We start from the raw sequence: 25,780 nt of genomic DNA, 5'->3' as shown, positions 1-25,780 counted from the left end.
ATAAATGAAAGTGTTTGGATTTTTTTTTTTTTTTTAGTCCTTAAACCCTGCCAAAAGCACTGCTCTGTGTGTCAGGGCAGCCCCTTCTGGCAAAGCTCAGCACTGGCAGAGGCAGCTAGTGCGAGCTGGGCAGGCAGCTGCAGGCTGACCAGGTCCTCTTGAACAGAAGGTCTGTGCTGGCGGCCGAGAAGCAGGGCGCAGATCAGGATGAGAGCGGCTACAGCTCTGCAGGTGAAGGTGTGGGGAGATGCGAGGGTGGAGTGTGGGCAGGAGGGACGGGCCACCGGCAGATGGGCGGGGAGGGGCCAAAGCTTCTTTCCTGGAAAGAAAACCTGGGGAGCAGAGGGGAGTAAGGGTTAGAGGATAAGAATGGGAAGGATATGCTTTTAAAAAAGTTGTAAGATTGGAAATATTCAAAAAAAGAACTTAAGACAAAATTGAAGTTTCCTTATTTTCTCCCTGATTCAGAATTTAACATATAACAAATAGGGGTTTTATATACAGAGGGGAGAGTTAAAAAGTGGATTATTCCAATGTCTGTATTAAGATTGACGTGAAAACATAAATTCACATAGCAATTGGGGGCTTTAGACTAGTGAGATTGTGGGCAAACTGCACTGTGACTAATTATAAAGTTGTAAGAATCTTCATTTGTGCTTAAGTGACAGAAAAAGCTCAAAGACTGTGACTAATATTTTGAGTCTTATGAAAATTATGTTTTTGGTGTTTTGGTTTTTTTAAGATTTCTGGCTCCCCAAATCATTAAATCTTATCTATGTATATTTTTTTTCTGATATGGTAAAAAAGATAATCTCAGAGAGGTGTGGTATGATGATTTTATCTAACTGATACTTGAAGCATAGCAGGTAGATAAATTAAGAGATCCCTAATGCTGTGTAGCTAGAGTGTGTCTGAAGGAGTTTTTACCTACGACTTCTAAATGTCTTAAATCTAAGTCAATAAGTAATGCATTACAGTGGGCATATAAATACTGTCCGTTGTGGTTTTTTTTCTCTTCTCCAGAAGACACGATTTTCTTAAGTAGCAATACTTTGCTTTCTTAGTGCTTAAAAAGGAAAAATTAAGATGCTGTGGATGGTTAATGAACAGGAAGTACTATTAAAAACTTCATGTACCTTATTTATCTACTGCAAAATCAAAAGCTCAATATCAAAAGCTCGCTTAGATATACATAACCATACACAAACACTAAACACTAAATGCTAGTTTCTTTTCTAAGCAGTAGAAAATTAAACAGAAGCAACCTAGAAGTGCCTTATAAGGAGCCATAATTTTTATGTACAATTGTACTCAGACTTAGACCTTTAAAGCTTGATAAAATAGGCACAGGTCTGTGAAGCCTCTTCTCTTATTCACATCTACTATTTTTCAGGCCTCCAGAGCACATCCAAGTATAGCTGTGTTTATAAATGTTGAGTCAGACCTTCTCTGAGCCACAGCAGGCCAAGAATCCCCAAGGTTGTTTTTCTTTCTCATTCGTGTAGAAAGTAATGATCATCAGATCCCAGAGTACTTCATACTAGCCTTCCACTCAGAGCATGGACACCACAGGTGCTACTGACTCAATAAACCATATTGTAATGTCATTGCAGACAATCAGCATATACCAGGGAGACAGAAATTTGCAAAGTAACTGAGAAATCCTACTTAGCAAGTCCAAAGTCAATGAGCAAATGATACATTTTTGTTATCTGAACAAAGCCTCCCAAAAAGCCTCTCTGGCTGAGATGTCAGCATTTGCCTTTTTTTTTAAATTTTATTTTATTAATTTTAATGATCATTTACAGAGATTTTGGATTTCCATTCATTCATTGTTGCACTTTTTTCTCTACACCCCACCCCTAGCTCCTCTCTTCGAAAAGCAAAAGATAAACTTCTTCATTGGTATACAATCCCCGCCACCCCCACCCCCAGCATTTGTCTTTTACTGCCATTCTTAACACCCACAAAAAATCACTAGGGCTCAAGTCCCAAGAGATTATTATGTCATTTAAGGCCAGCTGATTAAGTGAAATACAAGATTCCTTTCTAAGAGTGCAAATATAACACTTGCTTGAGAATTTTCGAAGCTAGAAAGGGGCAGTAACAGAACAAAACAACTCAAGTGTCTAGAAAATGCTTGCCTTTTGCCTTGTTGGAAATTTCTGTCTGTTCAAGCCGTTTGGTGCTCCAAAGCTTTGAAGACTCAAGAAAAGTGATAATTCAGGCATATCCAGATTAGATTAATGAGAACAACTGAAAAAACGAATTGACTGGTGACTGTTGTCCATCCAAAATAATTTTGAAAGACACATACAAAACTAAAATTCCTCAAATCAAGTAGACTTCTGTTTTCTTGTTTGAGTTAGCTCAGTTCTACTACTCATCTGGCTTCAAAAGGGAACTTCAAATGCTTCAGGAACTTCTTTTATGAAGGGACACAGAGTTTCAGTATTCCTTGTACCAGCTTCGCATTCCTCTTTGCCAATGGACAGGGCATTTCCTGACATCTCTGTGCTCACCATATAAAGCTAGCAGATGGCATGACTGTGAGATCCTATCTGATATTTGCCCTCCAGCAAGTGGGGGGGGGAAAACCCTGTCTGTCAAGATGCACTGCCATATACAGTGATATGATGTGCTTAGTAGGCTTCCTTGTTGCTATTGGCTGTGCCTAGGGGTAGTTGGGAAACAATTTTGCACAAAGATGTATCTTGTTTTATGTTACTTAATACTATAAAGGAAATAAAGCTTAATGTAAGAGAAAGAGGTCCTATAAGGAAACAAATGCCCCTTAACCATACATGTTGTGCTAAATCATGCTAGACTCCTGCTTTTTTAAAAATGAAATTTTGTTTCAATTGTGAGTTTAAGAAACATTTACAGAGAAGTTAGATTTTCATGCATTCATTGTTGTACATTTCACCCCTTTCCCTCCCTTTGTCCTCTCCAGTTCACTTTTTAAAAAATATAATATTCATTCATTGTTGCACATTTACCGACTCCCACTCCCCTTGTCCTCTTTGCAATGATATACCTCTTATTCTGGGCTGTCGCCCGTATGTATAATGCCTAATCATATATTCCTTTTAGATAGAGTCCTGCTTTATAATCACACTCCTTCATCTGCTCCTACCTTTGACTACTTGTTATGTGCCGTCAAGTCGCCTGTGACCTATAGTGACCCTATGTAGAGCATCTCTGAAGCCTGCCCTGTCCTGAACCAGTCTCAGTGATTCTGACACACCTGCCCTCATTGCCTCAGTTACTGTATCAGTCCAGCTCATCATGGGTCTTCCTCTCCCAAGCTGTCCCTCCACCCTTCCAAGCACAGTATTCAGTATTACAACCTTCTCAGGTTTTCCTCTGTAGGAGAAAGAATGAAAGTCTAGAATGAAAGAAGAATTGATATGTAACAAAGGCAAGTCGCCATTAAGCTTAATCCATATTGGTAGAGATTACCAAATTATATATTCAAAGTTAGCACATAACATGCTAACCAAAAGGTCGACAGTTCAAATCCATCAACTGTTACAGGGCAAAAGCTGGGAATTCTCCTCCTCTTCGGATTTACAGACTCAGAAACCCAGTGGGAGGTCCCTATGGCTTGGAATAGGCATCAGTGGGGAGGTGATTAGTTTAATGACAACACAAAAAAATTGAGCCCTGGTGCCATAGTGTGTTGCATGTTGCACTGCTAATGAAAGAGCAAAATGACTGGCTATGATTATTTCATTTTGCAGAGAATCCACTGAGGCTTAAAAAGCCAGGTGGCCCCAGCGACTTGATGGAGGGTCACTATGCTTCAGAATCAACTTGATGATGGTAGCCAGCTTGGCTTTGATGGGTGGTGGTTGGTTGTTAAACAGACAGTCAGTTGTTCAATACAATCAGCTACTCTGAGGGAGAAAAAAATGAGGCTTTCTGCTTTCCTAGAGACTTACAGCCTTGGAAGCCTTATAGGAAGCTCTTGCCCAGCCCTACAGAGTCATTGTAAATCAGAACTTACTTGAAAGCAGTTCCCAGTTGGAAAATGTAAATGATTTCATTTTGAAGGAAAAATCAAGATGTAAAATCTAAACTAAAGCTCAGTCTAACAGGTACAAGAATATTTTTTGTGATAATCTTAACTGAATATTTTAAACAAAGAAAACTATCTTAGACCAAAATACTTAGTTACTGTATGCACAGAGACATTAAGTTTCTGGCTTAAATCATTTCTGAAAGAGTTAGGCTAAGTAGCTATGATCATAAAAGTATTTGTCTGTATTTCCCAGATATGCAGTAAGTTAGGATTCCATCTATTAGTCCAGCTTCATTCATGATTCTACACATATTTTCCCCTCTTCGTACTAGTAGGAGATCATCTCTTATATTCCAGGCACTATTCTAGGCCCTTTTGCATTCATTATCTCCTTTGATTTCTGTAGTATTCAAGAAGTAGATAAAATTATTTTATTTTATTTTACTTTATCTTATTTTATAGAGAATGCAGTTCCGAAGCTCAAAAAGTTTGCATTACCTTGTCCAAATTCATATTGCCAAGAAGAATTAAACAGTAAAGAAAGAACCAAGATTTGAATCCAAGTTGACCTGACATTAAGTTTAGATTCTTTGTGCAATTTAATGTTTTTATTGTCAAAAGTATGCATACTCAGGGAAGTTTATACTCTAAAGGGACTTTTGGTTTGTGGATACATGTATATTTAGATGACCAATTATCATGTTAAAGAAATTTCAAAACAATATCTGTATTTTTAGCTTTGCTCATGGACCATTGATGGTCTGCTATATTCAGTGTTTTAACAAATTTGACGAGTAAATGTAATATTTCATTCTCTATATCCAAACAAGGATGGTGGAATTTGCTTCTCACATTTTAGACATATTATCAGGAGGAATCAGATTGTGGAGAAGTCATGCTTGCAGAAGTAGAGGATCAGTGAAAGAGAAGGAAGACCCGTAACAAGATGGATTGGGACAGTAACTGCAGCACTAGGCTGAGCACAGCAGGGATTGTGAGGATGGTACAGGATTGGGCAAGGTTCCATCCTGTTTAATATAGAATCTGCATGGGTCAGAGCTGACTCAATGGCACCCATCAACAACAAGCTGATCAGAATACAACTTGAGTCAAAAATATTTACTCGTGAATTCTAAAAATAATGTCTTGACTAGAACATTCAAGAAAATAAATTTAAAGGATAATGATAGCTATCACCAAAAGGAGTTAGGCAAACTACTATAATTATAACTTTTATCTTGTGAATTTTATATAAATATATCTTTGCACATATCAGCTGTTTAATGCTGGGTAGAATTATGATTGAAGGAAAAAATAAAACCAAGGCATCTAATGTTGCAACACAGCCCAACCACAAAGAAGGGTAATATACTTATAAGGTACATACATAACTGTATTGTTGTTGTTGTTGTTGTTATGTGCCATCAAGTTGCCTGCGATTCACAGTGACTCTGTACAACAGCCCTAAAACCTGCTCTACCCCGTGCCAATCTTATTGTCTCCAACACCCCCCCATTACTCCAATCACTGAATCAATCCACCTTATCAAAGGTCTTCCTCTCCTGTGCTGTTCCTCCAACCTCCCAAGCATGACATCCCTCTCCAAGGACTGATCCTGCCTTTCAACATGTCCAAAGTATGTCAAACAAAGCTTCAAAATCCTTGCTTGGCTCAAAGCAGCAACCTGGCATCACTCTTTCCAGGACAAACTTGTTTGTTTTCCTAATAGTCCATGGTATATTCAATACTCTTCCATAGTTATTGTCAAGCTTTCTGATGCATAGCAAGTAATGGCAAAGACCATGGTCTGTATCAGGTGCACCTTAGTCTTCAGACTGACATTGTTGCTCTTCAGTACTTTAGAGAGGTCTCTGACAGCAGACTTTCCCAATGCAATTCATCTTTTTATTTCCTGGCTGCTGGTACCAAGAGTGTTGATTGTAGAGCCAAGCAAACTGAAACTGTTAACAATCTCAGTCTCTTTACCATCTATCATGATGCTGCCAATCGGCCCAGTGGTTAGAATCTTTGTTTTTTGATGTTGAACTTCAATCCATATTGAAGGCTGCATATAGTCCTTGATCCTCTGCAGCAAGCGCTTCAGGTCCTCCTCAGTTTCAGCAAGCAGGGTTGTGTCATCTGCATAACGCAGATTGTTGATGAGTCTGCCTCCAATCCTGATTCCACATTTCTCCTCATAGAGCCCAGCCTCCCAGATAATCTGTTCTGCATATAGATTGACAGGATATGGAGATAGGACACATCCTTGACTCACACCCTTCCCAATTTTGAGCCATGTAGTGTTTTCTTGCTCTGTTCTGATGACTGCCTTCTGGTCCAAGTATAGGTTTCGCATAAGCACAATTAAGTGTTCTGAGGTTCCCATTCTTCTCAGAGTCAGCCACAGTTTGCTGTGATCTACACAGTCAAATGCCTTTGCATAGTCAATGAAACAGATAGACTGGTACTCTCTCTGCTTTCAGCCAAGATTCATCTGACATTAGCTATAATATACCTACCATCATGACCTCTTCTAAACCCAGCCTGAACTTCAGGCAGTTCTCCATTGATGTGCTGTTCCAGTTGTTTTTGGATAATCTTCAGCAGAATCTTTCTTGCATGTGATATTAATGATATTGTTTTATAATTTCCACACTCTGTCGGATCACCTTTCTTTGGAATGGGAACAAATATAGATCTCTTCCAGTAAGTTGGCCAGGTAGTTGTCCTCCAGATTTCTTGGCATAACTTGGTGAGCACATCCAGGGCAGCATCTGTTTGTTGAAATTTGTCAGTCGGTATGACATCAATTCCTGGGGCCTTGCGGTTTTTGGTTTTTTTGTTTGTTTGTTTTATTGTTTGTTTTTTTAACATAACTGGGTCTCTACCTGAAAATGTTATCACATAATAATAATCAGAAGCCTTTACTGAGAAACAGAAATCTATGATGAAAAAAAAGAAAAAGAAAAATATACTGAGAAAAACATTGAGGAACAATGTTTGCTTGGAAATGTATTTGGTAATATTGTGTATTCTCTTTTCTAGACGGTTGACAGACCAAAGGACTGGTACAAGACAATGTTTAAGCAAATTCACATGGTGCACAAGCCTGGTATGTACTATATTCTAGCTTTTATCAGTTGGTTGTGGTTGAAGGCTGTATTCTCCTCTTCTGCAGGTTTGTTCACACAGAGATTTAAGACCCTACCAACCATTATGAGCCTAACTCCTACTTTTTCATGTCCTCCTAATTTTGTGACTGTTGCCCCTCTGGCTAGACTTGTGCCTCATCCTGAGCTGCAGAGAAACCTCTTCAAGGTGCTTCTTGGAGGTCTATCAGGCTCTCTGGCTTTGTCCCTGGTCCTTCCCAATCCACAACCTACTCCTGTGTGTTGTCCGCATGAACAGAACCATTATTCCTCTGTCCACCTTGGTCTGCTCCTCATCGAGAGAGAAGAGGTAGGGCTGAGTGTGCATGCTCAGTCCAGTGGACCAGAGGCCTTTAAAGCACTCACCAAAGAAAACGCGAGGGAGCACAAATAGTTTACACAGGCCTGCCCCTCAGCACTGCAGAAGAAAAGGCCTGGTGATCTGCTTCCTTTACAATTACAAGCAAGAAAACTGTGTGTAGCAGTTCTACTCTGTGACAGGTGGGGGCTCCCATGAGTCAGACACAACTTGAAGACAACTCACAACAAACAAAAGAGAAGGCTGTGTGGGGAAGGGAAGAAAAGGGAAGGATCTTGTGTGCAGTGCACAGGGCACTGAGGCAAATTTTTAACAGACAAGAGGGTGCCCATCTGCACAAACCCAGCCAAAATAATATTTTTCAAAAATGGAAACTAACACACAAACTAGGAAATAATATTGGTTTCCTAAAAATTTCTGCTATTCCTTTGAACATCTGTTGTCTTGTTATATGATGTGGTAACAGAGCCTATATTACTATAATATTTATGTTTCGTTTTCTAGATGATGACACAGACATGTATAATACTCCTTATACATATAACGCAGGTAGGATGGGCTTCCTTGCTTGCAATGAATATTTTCTGCTCCGTGGTGCTTGGAAGAGCTATGCAGTCACTTTTTGATCACTGTGTTTGAGCACACATTTTTTTCGTTTACAATTTAAGAGGATCTCCTCCTGTGATTCCCCCTCCTCTTTTCCTCAGAGCATGCATAACAAAAAGGATTGATCCTTTTTCATGGAAATGAGAACTAATACCGTTTAATCTCCTGCACGCCCACTGTTAGTTTATTCTCAGTTTTAGGAATGTTTAACCAAAATGTGAAGGACAGTATGAAAGAACCTACTGTAACTGGGCCACAAAATGAGATAAAGCTCTCCTTTTATCCGTGGAGAGAGAGTGATTACAATTCAAGATCCTTCAGATACATTTCTTAACCAGTCAAGCCAACCTGTGTGTGACCTTTTCCATACTTTTGCTCCAAAATGTTGCCATTCATTGAGAGAGGGGGAAAAATGGAGGGCCACTTGTCTGAGTTGCCCGTGGTCCTCGTGGGATGGCTTAAAGTCTGAGCATTTCTACTTACATTTGAGTGAATTGGCATCTGGAGAGAGGATCCCTGTTTCCCTGCAAGGCTCCCTTCAAAATCATCATCAAACTCCCACACCAGATCTCTTCTCTGCTTGCCTCCGTCTCAGGCCAACTGCACAACTGACTCCCCTTCTCAGCCTCTAGACCAGGCTGCTCATGGCGCCTTTCACAGTTGTGACCTCGCTCAGGGTCTCCTTGCTACTCTGACTTTGGTTGAGATTCTCCTTTCCTAGATGCTTTAACAACACTCCTAGGGCCATTTTCCTCTTCAGGATTTTGCCATTTGTCTTCAAATAGGAAAAACCACATATAACAGGCTTAGTAACCTGCAAAGCCCCTGGTTGTAGGACCTAGTTCACGGAGAGCACAGCAGGAATCCACTGAGATGCTCCCTTCAACTCTTGGGGCAGCCCAAGATATTAAAAACTAGTAATTCATTTCCCCCAAGAATCAGTGCTCAGAAGTGATCCTCTCCTGAGAAACCACCAACACTGACCCCCTGTGGAGGGTAGTCTTCCTCTGAAATGCATTGATTGGCATGAGTTGGAGTCAACTCCTTAACACCTGGTTTGGGCATTGATTTTTCTTATTCTTGGGGATAGATACACTAAATCCTCAATCCTTTGTATAACTTTAAAGTTAAAAATCTGAATATGAGATGGAGGAAAAACAGTTAAGGCCTGGCTTGATCATATTTTTTTAGTCACGGAAATGTGCATGGACCGTCAGGAGATGTAGATGCATAAGTATAGAGATTGCCCCAAAGAGAGATTACACGTACATTTTTTTTCTTGTTTTTAAATGTTAACATTTGCATCAGTAACACTGTCTTATTTTAGAAAACTCTTTAGAGATAATTTCACTTAAATCAATAGGCAAAGTAGCTGCCATCAGCCCCTTCACTTTCTCCTAAGCCTATCTTCCACCACAGCGCTAAGTTTTACTATTTCCTGCTATGGTTTTCCCTACTCCATGCCTGCTACCCTCTTCATTCAAGTCTCAAACTAATCCTAAGGCCCAACTGTTTGTAGGTTCCACAATTCCTTGTTCAACCAATCTAGAATCTTCTAAACGCCTTTTAGTTCTTAATGTGTATTTTTCTCATTTGGCCTGGATCATATACTAGCAATTCTTTTTAATCCTCCCTCGATTTGTGATTTATTTCTCAAATGCATGATAAGCTTACTGTGAGATGTTTCCTTGCACTTTGCGCAACACCTTATACAAGTAAGTGGGTCAATATTGTGTTGGATTGTAACTAACATGTTGATTATCATGCACAAATCATAACTTTCCAAATATTGGACAATATTTGCAAACAGTTCTATGCAGTAATTTTAATGTTATCCTGAAACCTTAACTGGATTGTAAGTTTATATAGAAAAGGCGAAAATTTGCTGAGCTCCTGTAAATGTTTGGCTCACAGAAGCCAGAATTATAGCTAATTTCGAGTAATTAGTGAAGATTCACTGTGATCAATGTTCCTCTTTAATCACTAAAAGATGATAATTTATAATTGATTACAAATTATAATCCATTATATGCACTGTGAATATGTTTATCAATAACAATTTTGGGGAAATCGTCAGATATTAATGAGAAGTATATACATCAAGTGCACTCTTAAAATGTTACTTCCTTCTGTATTTGTTTCCATGATAGGCTTGTACAACCCATCCTACAGTGCGCAGTCACACCCCGCAGCAAAGACGCAGACCTACAGACCTCTCTCTAAAAGCCACTCCGACAACGGCACCGATGCCTTTAAGGACGCGTCCTCCCCTGTGCCTCCTCCACACGTGCCCCCGCCAGTCCCACCACTTCGGCCAAGAGATCGATCTTCATCAGAAAAGTAAGGCATTTCCCCCCATTGGGGCCTATATTGTACACTAACCCAGCATGGCCATCCTGTCAGAACCAGACTCTCCGTTGGGTTTCTGAGGATGTAATCACACAGGAGGAGACTGCCTATCTTTCTCTCAAGGAACCAGTGGTGGATTCAAACCACAAGAGTTGTGTGGCCTTTGAGTAAGCAGCACAATTCCTTATGGACGATGCCACCACAGCTGTCTAGGCCTATCAGTGGCATTTGGGAAGTCAGACTTAGAAATAAGTATCGTGGACTTCTTTTGATAGAGCCAGGTGGTATAACCAGTTACCATGCTTAATGCTAACTGAAAGACTGGCAGTTCAAACCTTCCCAGAGATACACCAGAAAACAGGCCTGATGATTTATTTCTGAAAACTCAGCTTTGAAAATTCTGTTTTATTCCAACACACATGGGGTCATCATGACTGAAAGGCTACTCAGTGGTAATTGATTTCTTTTTCTTTTCTGTCGCTAGTTAAAGAAAGCCCTGGGGATGTCGTCCATAGGGAATCATACTGCTAACATAAAGACTACACCTCTCTAAAGGTCTCACTCTACCCATGGATCCTTGGAAAAAAGATGGACAATCTCCTATCATGCAACTTACAGCCTCAGAAACCCAAGGGAGGGTCAGCTATAAGTCAGTTAGTTAAAAAAGCGTACAGTTAATGTTTAGTTTCCTGATATTTTAAATGCTGCATTTATTAAAAATTTAAAATGTTCCCTCTGGTACACAAAAATATATTTTTGAAACCAGCGAAGGTTATTCATGCATCATGAATGAATCATTAGTTAATGAGTGTCTCTCTTGACCCTTTTCCACCACCTTTCCAAGGTGATACCAATTCTCACTTCATTACTGAAATACTTTTGTAGAAATAACTCACAATAAAATAAATATTTATGAGCTTGCTTTTGATTATTATGATTAGTAATCCTTCTTATAGGTGACCATTTGAGAAAGCTCACTATGAACCAACCACTAGACTATGTCATTTTCCTGTATTATTTTATTTAATTCCCAAAACAAACCAATGAAATATGATCTATTTTAAATCTACTTCTGAGAGGCGGGGGAAATGCAGTTTGGAAAACTGAAGTCATTTTCTTAACTCATACTGCAAGCCTGTCTGAGGCAAGATTCAAACTTAGCTCTGAGAAAATTCAAAGCCAGCTCTAGTAAATTAATACATTTATTTATATATACACAGCTCATTGCCACTGAGCCAGAACCGAGTCACAGTTGAGCTCGCAGGGGGCTTCTGAGGCTGTAAATAACACAGGAAGAGGTTTGCACATCTCCCTGTCTTGGAGGTTTTGTTGGATTTGAACTTCCAGAGAGGTGCTGCTTTGGGCTTAGTAGCACAACTCTACTGATATGCCACCAGGACTCCCTGATTAGTAAATAAAGATTAAAAGTGTATCAGATTAATACTAGCTAGTAAGGCTTTCTTTATTATACCCATTCCCCCCAAAAATATATTTACTATTCCATTGTACTTTTTTTTTTTATTGACAGACTTATGGTGCCTTCCTTTTTTTTTTTTTTAATTTAGGTTGTTTATTTTTCATTTCAGTGAACATCTACAGAGATTTTGGGATTCCATTCATTCATCCATTGTACTTTTAAAAGCAATTAATGAGTACACAGTACCACGAAAATTTACATGCATCTAAAGGGATTCTTAATTTTAGTAATTATCTTTCCATGACTATGTGTTGAGAAAGTGTTAGGGCTTAAAATGTAAAAAGTACTTGTTTAGGAGCTTTGGTGGCCTAGTGGCAAGAGGCTGTACTGCAATCCCATGCATGCGGTTCAAATCCACCAGATGCTCCATTGGAGAATGAGGGGCGATTGCCTATGCCAGGTGGATACAATTTGATGGTACACAAAAAAAAAGAAAAGAAAAATAAGAATTTTTTTAAAGTACTTGTTTAGACACAAAAAGATATTTTAAGTGAACTCAAATTGAAATGTGTCTTTTTGTTATTTGTTGTAGGGGAAAAATAAAAATAATTTGTTATAGAAATAATTTTTTCTGTTAAGAATATGATAGTTCCTTGGAAATCTCTACATGGTTTACATATACATTGTGTAGCCCCACAATATTTCTGAAAAAGACGTAATTTTACTATTTGTGTTTTATAGGTGAAACACACTATTATTGAAGAAATGTAAAGAATATGCCAAATTTTACTCCTTAGTTTATTAAAAAGCTAGAACTTTCTTCTAATTCTTCTGTCTGTTGCTATTATTACCATGAATCCTTGAGTTGATTCCAACTCATGGTGACCCATTAGTAGTTCCACAGAGTAGAACTGCTCCAGAGGGTTTCCAGGCTGAAATCTTTACAGCAGCGGATAAGCAGGTGCTCGCTCTCCCCAAATTGGCTGGTGGATTCAAACCACAAGCCTCTTAATTAGCTGACCAGAGCTTAGCCATTGTCCTAGTAATGCTAACCCTTAGCCATTGTCCTACTAATGCTAACCCTTTGGGCTCCTCACAAAACTCTAATTGCTTGGAAGTTTGTTCAGCTTCATAGAAATCCTCCAGTGCATTTCCAAGGCTGTAAAACATAAGGGGAGGAGATTGCTTATCTCTTTTCCTGAGGGGACAGTGGTAAATTCAAAACACTAGAAACATGAAGCCTTAGCAGTATAACTCACAATAGTTCAAACTCAAAACTTATAAACATCAAACCAACTCAAAGGTGGCACTCCCTTAGATTTTTGAGGCTGTAAATCATGGGAGGAGATTGGCTATCTTTGTTTCATGGAGCCGCTGGTGGATTCTAATCACTAAAGATTAGCAGCACAACTCCTTACAGACTTAATTTCCAAGAGCTATGACATTAGAATTCTATTCCATCCCATCCCATGGAGTCAGGAACCCGCCCATCCAGCTCAACCCTAGCATCTATGATCAGGAAAAAAAAAATCCCTCTTTCACAAATATAATCAACAAATGGAATCCTTCTTCATTAGAGCAGCTACCTGGAAAGATTTATTCGTCCTTTAATAGCCTCTTAGAGCATACTAGTTTATGAAAAAGGGCTCATGCAACAAGATTAATGTTTGACTCTGGTTTTCCAAAGTAGCACTAGAATGCTCTTCATGCCACACAGCTTGCTCAAACCAGGGATACGTCCATGCTTTCACAGAGAGATTAGGATGTTGCTTGCAAGATAAACAAGACCGAGCGTGGCATATGCATTAGTCCTTGTCACTTTAGATCAAGGATGCCAGGTCACACAGTACTGGGATAAGTTCACATAGTTTAACAGAGCCACTTATTTTAAGTACAAACATACGACTCCCATTAGTGGCTCAGGGGTTTACTACTGGGTCACTGGCTATGTGTCTACATACCTTGATGCAAGCTTTTGAGCTGGCAGTAGGATAGCCATTGTATACTTAAAAAACAAACAAATTTAAAAAACCAACCAGGAAAATGTAATATGAAAGTACTTCCTTGAAACTGTTTACCTAAAATTTCTTTTAGTAACAATTTTTCATGATTAAGTATATAGTTAAGAAACATGGCTTAAAATTTGAGAAATAGCTGTTTAGATAGACATAAAATGATAAAATTACGTGTTTGGTATAAGAAATGGATTGTTTAAATTATACTAGAGGTAACTTAAAAAGTGAGCCATTTCACAACAGCTTTAAGCATAAGAGATTGTCACTGTGCACTTTGTTGTGTGTTTCTAGGCATGACTGGGATCCCCCAGACAGAAAAGTGGACACCAGAAAATTTCGCTCAGAGCCAAGGAGCATTTTTGAGTATGAGCCGGGGAAGTCATCAATTCTTCAGCATGAAAGACCAGTAAGCCCTTATCACTGATCATTAGTTCTCTCTAGTCTTCCTGGGTTCACAGATAAGCCTGAAATGCATTTTGTTTAGCTATTTTTGGTAATTTACTTATATGGCCTTATTTACAAATCATCCATTCCTTTGATGTCATGATTTTAGCATCATAGATTTGAAAGGCATATAGTCTTTTATATATTGTTCCCAACTTGCATTTCACTTTGGCCAAGCTTAAACATGACCATGAGTTTCATTTCAAACAAAAGCAAAGCAACATTAGAAGCTATTCTCCATTCTATAGTGGGCCTAAATGACTCCATTCAGTGTCTTCCATGTTGCTTTCTTAATAATTCTTTGACTTCAGGGAAAATTTTCCAATTGCCTTTTTCTAACAACTTGTTTTAATCGATTCTTTTAAATCCCTCTCAGGTTACCAAGTCTCCAGCATCCTGATTGATTGTCAGTGTAATGGATCAAGGTTATATTTAACTTGCAAAGTTAATAATTCCAATTATTCATTTAATTGTATGAATGCAAACAGATACCTAAGCATCATGAGTTAGATCACTTGTGCAAGGTGCAGTTTAACTAACTGATGCTCCCTTGTCCCTCTGTGATGTTTCTTCCCCAGCACTGCTCTGCCCCTCCCCCCCAATTTGTGCCTATCTTTCTCATGGTCTCTCTGAAACTATAAATTCCTCTGCCTGTCCATCAAACCCTGCTTCTAGGGAAAGAATTGGTATTGTTTACATTTTATGCTTATACTGACCTTAAAAGAATTTTAGCCATTAGTGAATGGAGGGGAAAAGGGAGTTTCTTTTTCACATTCAAGCATATCCAAGAAATCACACTATATTAACTGAATGCACGGTATAATGCAAGATCCACACTAAAAGAATGTTTGGAAGTCTTGTGTCACCATGCCCAGCAAGCATATCCTTGATTTCATCTTAGAAACCCTGTATCTGTGGTTATGTACATGAGGACCATATACAAAATGACAAAAATCACTTAATTCAGACATGAGACTTAACTAAACCTTTTCTTTCTTGCTTCACATAACTGGTATGTTTTTGGGAAATGGGGCTTAAGGAACACTGCAGGCTTGTAGGCTCCGTTGCAAATGTGTGCATTTTATGGTTCTATGATACAGAAAGATTCTGAAACTCTGGGGTGAGAATTGAGTGAACTAGATTCTCACTATCACATAAAGTCGAAAATGGGCAAATATTTATGCAACATTACAAATAACAAATTTATAATTATTATTCTAATTATGTCAAGAAAACAAAGATTCTAACCACTGGATTAATAGGCAATATGATTGATGGAAAAAAGATTGAAGCTGTCAATTTTATCTTACATGGATCCACAATTAACACTCTTGGAATCAACAGACAGGAAATAAAGAAATATATTTCACTGGGAAGGTCTGCAATTAGAGACCTCTCCAAATTATTGAAGAATAATGATGTCAGTTTGAGGACTAAGGTATGTCTGAGTCAGGCCATCATGATTTTTCTGATACTTTGCTATGCATCTGAGAGCTGAACAATGAATAAGGTTGACAGGAAAAGAATTGGTACCTTTGACCTCTGGTGATAGAGAAGAGTACTGAATATCCCATGGGCGGCCAAAAGAACAAATATATTTTAGAGAGGGTACAGCCATAGTGCTCCTTAGGAGCAAAGATGATGAGGCTTTGCCTCACATACTTTGGCCGAGTTGCTGGGAGGAGCTATTCCTTGGAGAGGCACATGATGCTCAGAAAGGTGGAGGATCAACAAAGAAGAAGAAGACCCTCCAACCAGGTGGATTGACGTGGTGACTGCTGCAGGGGGCTCTTGTGTGTCAGGAAGTGTGAGGATGGTGCAAAATAGAACAGGGTTCAGATCTGTAGTTCATAGGGTTGCTATGAGTTGTAGTTGACTCGACATCACCTAACAACAACATTCTGATAATTTATTAAATGCTTAGAATGACAAATCTTGTAGTTGCAATGCTTTTGCAGCTGTGTTGTCATAAAACAGGATAGATTTTAGGAATTATCCCATCAGAATATTTCTAAAATGCCTTTTTCCTACTCGGTCAACAAAATGTATTGAGTGCTAACAATATAGCAGATATTATATTGCCAGGTACTCAAGACTCAATGCTAAACAGGACACAGTCCCTTCCACAAGGAACCTGAGTTTTTGTTGTAGTAGTGGTTGTTGTTAGGTGCCATCCAGTCAAGTACGACTCATAGCAACCCCAAGAATAATAGATCTGAACCCTGTCCTATCCTGTGCCAACCTCACAATAACCTCTGATGCACGTGAGCCCATTGCTGGAGACACAGTGTAAGGTTAATGCAAATACAGGGCTAGAATTCTCTGTGTGCGAGGCAGATAGTATTCTACATGTTAGAAATAGAGACTCAGCTAAAGAATGTTCCCTTTGCCCCAGGGGCTTATCTATGGTTCTGTTGTGCTTCCTACATCTGACTAAAGCTTTAAAGACTCTTAATTAATTTGTAAATAGTAATAATAACAATAGCAATAATTGTTTATCTTTATTGAACACCTTTCTATTTTTTGTTTGTTTTTTAATGAGAATTTATATGTCAGACCCTGTAATTAGTAGTTTATACCTTAACTCAAAGGAGATCTATACAACATAACATAACATAACATAACATAACATAACATAACATAAGCATAACATAAATTGAAAGGTTGACATTTCAAATCCACAAGCCTTCTGTGGGAGAAAGGTGGGCAGCATCCTCCCAGAAAGATTTATAGCTTTAGATGTCTGATTGGGGGGGTGTGATTGGGGGGGTGTGGCTATGTGTCCAATAGACTCAGTGGCAGTGGGTTGGGTTGGTGGTGCCTTAGCTCATGTAATGCTCCAGACAATTCTGTGAAGAAGATATTTGATACTTCCATTTTACACGTGAAAAGACTGAAAACTCTCACTCGCAAAACCAAAAGAGCACATGGTCTTTAAAGAGTGATGCTGTTAACCCAATACTGTGCATATCTGGGATTCCAATCCGAAAAGAATAAAGTTCACATTAAATCATGAAGAAAGCAAATCAATGAAGAAAGTAAATGGTCGTTAAGAAAACAGGGAAGAAGAAAAAGACAAAAATTACTGTCAGAGGAGACTCTGAACTTGCTCTAGAATGTAGAGACGATAAGGAAAAAATGATGAAATAAGAACAAGAACATTGACCAGAAGAGTCAACTCAAGCAAGGGCACCTGACCACAATACTTTCATCTTAATTGGTTTATCTATTTACTGTTGTTGTTGTTGTTGTTGTTGCTACTGCTATGTGTCATCGAGTCACCTATGACTTATACTGACCCTATGTACAACAGCCCTAAACTCCCGTGCCAATCTTATTTTCTCTGACACACCTACCCTCATTACCCAAGTCACTGACTCAATACAACTCATAGAGGGTCTTCCTCTCCTGTGCTGTCTGTCCACCCTCCCAAGCATAACATCCCTGTCCAAGGACTGGTCTCTCCTTGCAGCATGTCCACAGTATGTCAGATGAAGCGTCAGAATCCTTGCCTCCAAGGAGCAGCCTGGTTTCACCCTCTCCAGGATGAATTTGTTCTTTATCTTAGCAGTCCATGGTATTTTCAATACTCTTCTCCAGAAACACAGTTCAAAGGGACCAATTCTCTTTCTATCTCTAGTCATTATCTAGCTCTCTGGTGTATAGCAAGTGATTGCTATGCATGTATCAAGTGCACCTTAGTCTCCATACTGACGTCTTTGCTTTTCAGTACTCTGGAGAGGTCTCTAACAGCCGACTTTCCCAATGCAATACATCTTTTAATTTCCTGGCTGCTGGTGCCAAGAGTGTTGACTATGGAGCCAAGCAAACTAATGCTGTGAACAATCTCAATCTCTTCAGCATCTATCATGATGCTGCCAATTGGCACAGTGGTGAGAATCTTTGTTTTCTTGATATTGAGCTTTAATCCATATTGAAAGCTACAGTCCTTAACCTTTGGCAGAAAGCACTTCAGGTACTCCTCAGTTCTAGCAGAAGTAATTTATTTTCTGTACCTATTTGTCCTCCAGATTTCTTGGCACAACCTAGTAAGCACATCCAGAACAGCATCAGTTTGTTGAAATCTATCAGTTGGTATGCCATCAATTCTTGAGGCTGTCTTTTGCTACTTCTTTCAGAGCAGCTTGAACTTCCTTCTCCATCACTATTGCCTCTTGATCATATATTGTTTCATTAAATTCTTCTATGTCATCCCATTCTTTTTGGTATAGAGACTCTGTGTACACCTTCCATCTTCTTTTGATATTTTCTAGTTCAGTCAACATTCTGCCCTAAGCACCCTTAAGTATTGCAACACAAAGCTTAAGTTTGTTCTTCAGTTCCTTCAGCTTAAGAAATGCCTAGTGAGTTCATCTTTTTTGATTTTCTAACTCTATCTCTTTGCACACTGGAACAGCACATCAGCAGAGAACTGCCAGACATGCAAGCTGGGTTAAGAAGAGGCTATGGCACGAGGAACATTATAGTCAACATTAGGTGGATCTTAGCTGAAAGCAGAGCATACCAGAGAAAAACCTGTCTGTGTTTCATTGACTACGCAAAGGCATTTGACTGTGTGTATCACAACAAATTGTGGCTGACCTTGAGAAGAATAGGAATCCCAGAACACTTAATTGGGCTCATGCAAAATCCATACTTGGACCAGGAAGCAGTAGTAAGAACAGAACAGGGAAACACTGCATGGTTCAGGATCAAGAATGGTGTGTGTCAGGGATACATCCAAGCTCTGTACTTTTTCAATCTATGTGCAGAACAGATCATTCAGGAAACTGGACTTTAAGAGGAGGAATGTGGTGTCAGAATTGGAGGAAGACTCATCAACAACCTGAGTTATGCAGATGATACAATCTTGCTTGCTGAAACTGAGGTGTTTGCTGCAGAAGGTCAAGGACTATAGCCTTTAATATGAATTGAGGCTCAGTGTCAAGAAAACAAAGATTCTCACCTCTGAACCAATTGGCAGCATCACAATCAATGGAGAAGAGATTGAGATTGCTAACAATTTCAGCTTGCTTGGTTCCGTGGTAACACTCTTGCCACAAGCAGTCAGGAAATCAAAAGACGAATAACATTGGGAAAGTACTGTCAGGGACTCCCTAGAGTGCTAAAAAGCAATGTTGTCTGTCTGGAGACCAAGGTGCACCTGATCCAGACCATGGTCTTCACAATTACTTTATATGCATTAGAGAGCTGGACAATGACTAAGGTTGATAGAAGAAGAACCAATGCCTTTGAGTTATGATGCTGGAGAAGAGTTGAACATATTATGGACTGCTAAGAGAACAAACAAGTCAGTACTGGAGAGGGTGAAACCAAGCTGCTACTTGGAGGCAAGGATTTTGAAGCCCCACCTCACATACTTTGGGCCTGTGTACAGGAGGGACCAATCCCTGGAGAAGGACATCATGCTTGGAAGGTTGGAGGGACAGTGCGAGAGGAAGGCCCAGATGAGACGGATTGACTCAGTGACTCAGTGTGGTAATAGGATTAAATCTGTCAGAGACAAACTATGAGATTAGCTCAGGCTAGGACTGAATTCAAAGTTTCATTGCATAGCGTCTCTATAAATCACAGGCAACTCAATGGCACATAACAATATAACTATTTGTTTACTTACTTACTAATTTATAGTAGGCTAACACATAAATTACTTGACCTACTTTATCAGAAACCTGGCCCCAGAGTAGTTAGAAGTTAGTTAAACATCTCTAAGAATATACCTCTGTGCTAAGAACAGAAAGGTCACAGGGATGTTGTCAATCATTTGGATCTGGCCAAGCCTCTGCAGCCACAGACCAAGAAGCTAAGTAAAGACAACTGGGAATCTTGGGAAGAAGCAAGATTTTATATTCTTGGGGAAATGGCAAGGTCCAAAACTTTGTTTTCTCCTAAGCAATTTTGCTGAGGTCCACTTTTATGCAAAGACATGATTTGGGCTCCTCAACTGCATCATTTTGGCTGAACTTTTTATTCTTTGGTGAAGTATCGAGTTTATTTTGGACTCTTAGCACCTCTATGTGACAGGAGAACTGCCTCCTGCGGCTTTGGAGGCTGTCATTGTTAAAAAAGCAGATCTCCAGGTCCTTCCTGTAGAGAGCTGCTTGGTGGGTTGGAACTGCCAGCCTTCCCATTAGTTAGCTCCTGAGGATTTATACTCTGTATAGTAGGCCTTTTTAAAAATAATTAGTAATATTTTAAAACTAGTTTGTTTCTTTTTCTATAATCAACCCTGAATCGATCATAACTGTTCCTCTAAATAAGGAGATAATAAAAAAATAAAAAAACCCAGAGGGTAAACAATGGGTTTAGAGACTTCTCTGTACTGATGAAATTTATATAATGTTCCAAAGGCCTTAAACAAACAACGTGTAGAAGATAAAGAGCAGGTTTAGCATGCTTTGGGTGCCAATGGCTCTGCTCCAAATCAGAACCACCTTGGCCATGACACAACAAGCCCCTGTCCAATCCACAGCCACTTTGACAGCCCCTGCTGTGCCTCTTGACTGCAGGTTTGAGTTGTGGTTTATGAGCAAATCAGCCCCCCTTGTGATCTGGAAGTCCTGTCACCTAGAAGAAACTCTGAGGCCACTATAACAGCTAATGGCAGCCTCAGGGTTCACTTAGTTAATTCTCCATGCTATGGCTAGATCAATCCTTATAAAACCTTTATAAACATTTCACTGAAAACTTTCTACTGACTTTCCACTTTCCTTAGGACACAATTTTTAACATAATTTACAAAACACCATTAGATATGACCCTAGTTGACATCTCCAGTCTCATCTCTTTTTCATCCTTTCTGCCTCCCTACATATGGAAAATTCCACCTTAGCCTTCATTCAGGTCTCAGCCTAAATACATTTCCTCCAGGATTCCAGCCCCAGCGCCTCAACACCAGGTTTAATGCGCCCCCTGCTGTGCACCTATGGCACCTGCAGTTCAGAACACACTAACTGCCTGTAGTTCCTCTCTAGAGTTCCTTGGAAGCAGAGATGTTTTGTGCACTAGCTGTATTCACAGTACCTAGCACGATGCCTGGCACACAATAGGTGTTCAATGAATACTCATTGAATGATTAAGTGGACAAATAGGTTTTACCTTTTTAGTTAGTGGTTAAAACTGGTAGGAGACCAAATCTCAATTTACTGCTCTTTCTCTTTGTAGTCAGGACATAACTGGTGACAAAGGTACAGCAAGTCTCAATCAAAAAGCACACACACTTAGATGTAACACACATAATTGTTGTTAGCAATTGTAGTTCATTAATCTCACTGTACCCTGTTGGGGAACAGAGGTCTTGGGACCCAATACTCAATGCTTTTGAGTTCTAACAAACTCCAGTGAGTTTCCAAAGACTGTAAATCACAGAAGAAGAGGTAATTCATCTTTTTCCTACAAAGTTGAGCGATTAGAAATCACTATAGAGATGGTTTAGTGGAGCAGCTTTGGGATAACAGGGAAGCTGCCAAAATCTACCCCACTAGAGCTTTCCAGGAGGGTCTAAAAATAAGTTCCCCAAACAAAACAAAAGTAACTTACTGCCAACAATTCGAACTCATGGATACCCTCTTGGGTTTCCAAGGCTGTAAATCTTAATGGGAGTAGACTTTCTTTCTCCTGCTAAGTGGTGAATTTGAACCATTGACCTTCCAATTAGCACCCCAACATATAAATCACTACACCACCACAGTTCCTTAAACTCCCCCACATTCTGGGAGACAAAGACCCCATAATCCTAGAAACTGATGGAATATCCACTAATGTTCTTTAGAAGAAAATGAAAACTAAATGCAATTTAAAGCTTATTCAGCTAAAAATTCCGAAATATTGACCATCTGCCTAATGTTTGAACTAAAAAAGTACTTAGCAATCATCAAGAATGCATCCTTAATGGAAGTGTACCAAGAGTTAATGCCATAGTTAAACATTGTAATATACATGTGTATATATGTATATATTGTTATGTGCCACCGAGTCGCCTGTAACTCATAGTGACCCTATTGTACAACAGCCCTGAACTCTGCCCTATCCTATACCAATCTCACTATCTCTGACACATCTACCACAATTACCCTAATCACAGAATCAATACATCTCATCTCTTCTCCAGCACCACAGCTCAAAGGCATCAATTCTCCTTCTATCATTCCTAGTCATTGTCCAGCTCTCTGATGCATAGCAAGTGATTGCAAAGACTATGGCCTGTATCAGGCACACCTTAGTGTATATGTATATGCATGTGTATATGTGTGTGTGTGTGTGTGTGTGTGTGTGTGTGTGTGTATAATGAAATAATCATACAATGTGAATAAAAAGCTTTACATCCAATCTAAATTGGATGTGTTTGCAAATAAATTATGTTAAAAGAAAAACAATAAAAGTCTATATTTAGGATTTTGCCATGCTTGACATAATAGAAAAATATGAAGATGTTACTTTCCTCTATAATAACTACACCAGCACACAAAAATAAAAGCAGTCAGAAATAATCCATGAACACGTAGATTGATTGTAGAGATTAGTGAAATTTAACATCTGAGAAAACTTGGAAACTTAAGCTTCTTTACCAATGAAGATTTCCACTCAAATCTAACCCATTATCCTCAAGTCTACTCCGACTCATCGTGACCTTGGAAGACAGAGTAGAACTGCTCCGCGTATTTTCCAAGGCTGTCAATTTTCCTGGAGGCGATGGCCTCATCTTTTATGGAGGAGCAGATGGTGGGTTTGGTTAGCAGCCAAATGCCTTAACTGCTGTGCCACCAAAGTTCCTTACACAAAACTTGAGCTGTAGTATTATCATTTCCTTTGATTCATTCAGAAATAAAAACCTTTCCCAAATAGCAATGCATATAGCTTTTACTGTGGAATCACATTAAATAGGACACAGCAGCCAAGTACCATTACAGCTTAGAACCGGATGATCATAAAATTAAAGAGCTTTATCACATAGGCACTTTTTTGTTGTCTTTTAAAATATCTATACATTATATGCTTACAGTGAGTCCAGAGAACTGTAAAATTTCCATTGTCACAATAGTAATTGTTTTTAGCTTGTAGAGAGCATACAAAACTTTTAAACATTTCACCCTCAGTAGCTTTTAAATCAGGATTATGCAAGACTTGCAGCTTTCATTTTCCTGAAGCATTTCTTCTTGCATTAATGACACTCAGTAAACTTCCTCACAAAGGTTTGCTTGTTTTCAGAGGAGAAGCCGCCAAAATAGATTAGAAAAAGATGCATTACTGTATCTCTGCTCCTTTGTCTTTTATTAACAACCATATTAAAGCATCATCATGTGTAAATGAGTTCTTGGGTGTTAATATCCATGCCACAGGCAGAGGAGCTTCCAAGTGTTGAGTCTGGAAAGTGTTGAGATGGTGAGATGGCTAGCGTGTCTAGATGTTTGCAGGCTAACCATCTGTGTGCGTGCCTCTGACTGTCGTGAGCCCTCACAGTCCTTTAGCAGCAGACCTAGATTGCTGGATCATTGTATAATACCTGTAGTTGTTGCGTGCCTAAAGGGATTCAATAGGTCAACCTAAGCAGAGTGAAAATTCCAGTTCTGCCGGTTATGGTTGCTTCATTGACCAGAAAGCCTCTGCTCAAATGTGTACCTTTTATTTTATTCCAAAGTGATAGATAATTATCAGTGGTCATTTTGTTCTGTGTGTTCTATTGACACAGATTCTGTATTGTTACCCACTGTGATTATAAATTAAATTTGTAATCTGTATGTGAGAATTTAAAAACAGAGGCACTTTGTGTATATAAATAGAGTAGTGTATAAGTGGAGCCTTGAGTTTTCATGTTTTGCTGGTTTCCTGTCTGATTCTCTCACTCTTTTCTCTCTCTTTTTCCTTTTCTATGGCATGCTGGAATACCTACCTTTTTTATTCTTATTGGGGTTGGGGGAAAAGTGGAGCCTTTACTGCATTTTAGAGTCTTGACAAGAATCTAGAATCCATGTTGGATTTGTAAAGCATCTTTCTAACAGCAGCTACTCTAGCCTTGACACTGCCCTAACTCTACACTCTAAGGAACATAGTCCTTCCCTCAGAGATAGGAAGTGTGCAAAATATCACAGTTTAATCCCAAGGGATTTTCCCACTGTTGTTGATTGCCATCAATTTGAGCACTATTCCTGGCAACCCTAAGAACAAAAACGCCTGAAGTCTTTCTATAATTATTATCATTTATCAAAGTTCATAGTTTCCAGAGGCATGTTGTATAGGAAGTGGATGCCACTCCTCCTTCCAAATCATCCTATAACTAAATAGATGCAAGATATCAAAGCTTGTGACTAAAAGGTCTTGATGTACAGTATCATTGACAATTTTTTCTTTTCAAAGGACACCTACAGACAGGCATGATGAGAGTGCAATTTTACTAATAAGTTTTCAGAAAGACCTGTGTTACCAACATCCAGGAACCATCAGCATTGAATAGCATTTACATTTAACCAGGCGTAGAATTCTGCTTATATGTTAACCGCCATTCCCTACCAAGTTCAACTTCTGAATATCCCATCTCTAACTCCCCTGATCAAAAGTTTACAAATAAATTTGGGTTTTCATGTGATCATTGACAAACAAAAAAAAATGTGTTATTTTCATTGGTGGGTGAACCGGCCATCTTCACTCTGTAAATATCAGCATTTTCCCAGGCCAGACTATGTACATCTTTCAGTGAACCCGTTTTGATTTTATTTAAGCCAACATTGTGATGTTGCTCTAAGATATTTGCCAAATTATAGTTTCTGGGGGAAAGCCATGTTAAGTTATAAGACAAAGTATAGATGTTATCTCTCTTTCCCCATTCTACTTTAGAAATATATTTCTAAAATCAGGATTGTGTGTATCCACTTGTTATATACTTTCTTAAGGGGGAAGTCAGTGAAGTTGTAATGTTGTTGTTGCTATTGTTGTTGTGTACCATTGAGTCAAAACCAACTCAAAGCTGTCTCTCCAGTGAGTTTTTCGAGGCAGTAATCACGTGGTTGGAGATGCCTGCATTATAAGGTTGTGTTGTGTGTTTAGGGAACACTGGTGGCCTAGTGGCAAGAAGCTGTGCTGTAATCCCTAAGGCTTGGCCCCACCAGCTGTTCTGCAGAAGAATGGGCACTCTCCTCCCGAGTAATTACTGCCTCTGAAAACCTACCAGAAGGTCAGCTATGGGTCAGTTCTGACTTGATGGAACACAACGACGACGACAATCGCATGGAAGGAGATTGCCCTAAATTATATATAATAGCTAGTAAATATATTTGTTTAGTATATTTGCTGCCCTCTGTTGTTCGAAATTATTTTAAGTTTCTGCTGATAGAGATCTATATTTGTACCCATTTCAAAGAAAGGTGACCCAACTGAGTGTGGAAACTACAGAACAGTGTCATTGATTTCACATGCAAGCAAGATTCTGCTGAAGATCATCCA

The 25,780-nt window shown here is 39.1% G+C and overlaps 1 protein-coding gene across 8 annotated transcripts in view; it reads left to right on the top strand.

Annotated features, from left to right (window-relative positions):
• The window catches only part of SORBS2 (sorbin and SH3 domain containing 2), a 252,030-nt gene that overhangs the window by 167,625 nt on the left and 58,625 nt on the right, over positions 1–25,780 (top strand). For 4 of the 8 annotated variants that reach the window (XM_006882251.1, XM_006882255.1, XM_006882258.1 and 1 more), the window contains 4 exons: positions 7,070–7,136; positions 7,997–8,041; positions 10,249–10,438; positions 14,171–14,285. In XM_006882251.1, coding sequence (XP_006882313.1) covers positions 7,070–7,136; positions 7,997–8,041; positions 10,249–10,438; positions 14,171–14,285 — 417 coding nt within the window. Of the gene's footprint in view, positions 1–98; positions 232–7,069; positions 7,137–7,996; positions 8,042–10,248; positions 10,439–14,170; positions 14,286–25,780 lie in introns of those variants that run through there. The other 4 variants (XM_006882252.1, XM_006882256.1, XM_006882257.1 and 1 more) reach the window with 3 other exon arrangements.

This window comes from Elephantulus edwardii, unplaced genomic scaffold (genome assembly GCF_000299155.1).
Source record: "Elephantulus edwardii isolate Elephantulus edwardi_28Jun2011 unplaced genomic scaffold, EleEdw1.0 scaffold00018, whole genome shotgun sequence".
NCBI lineage: Eukaryota > Metazoa > Chordata > Mammalia > Macroscelidea > Macroscelididae > Elephantulus > Elephantulus edwardii.
Note: the sequence above shows the minus strand (reverse complement) of the source record. Positions and strands in the feature narration are given on the sequence as shown.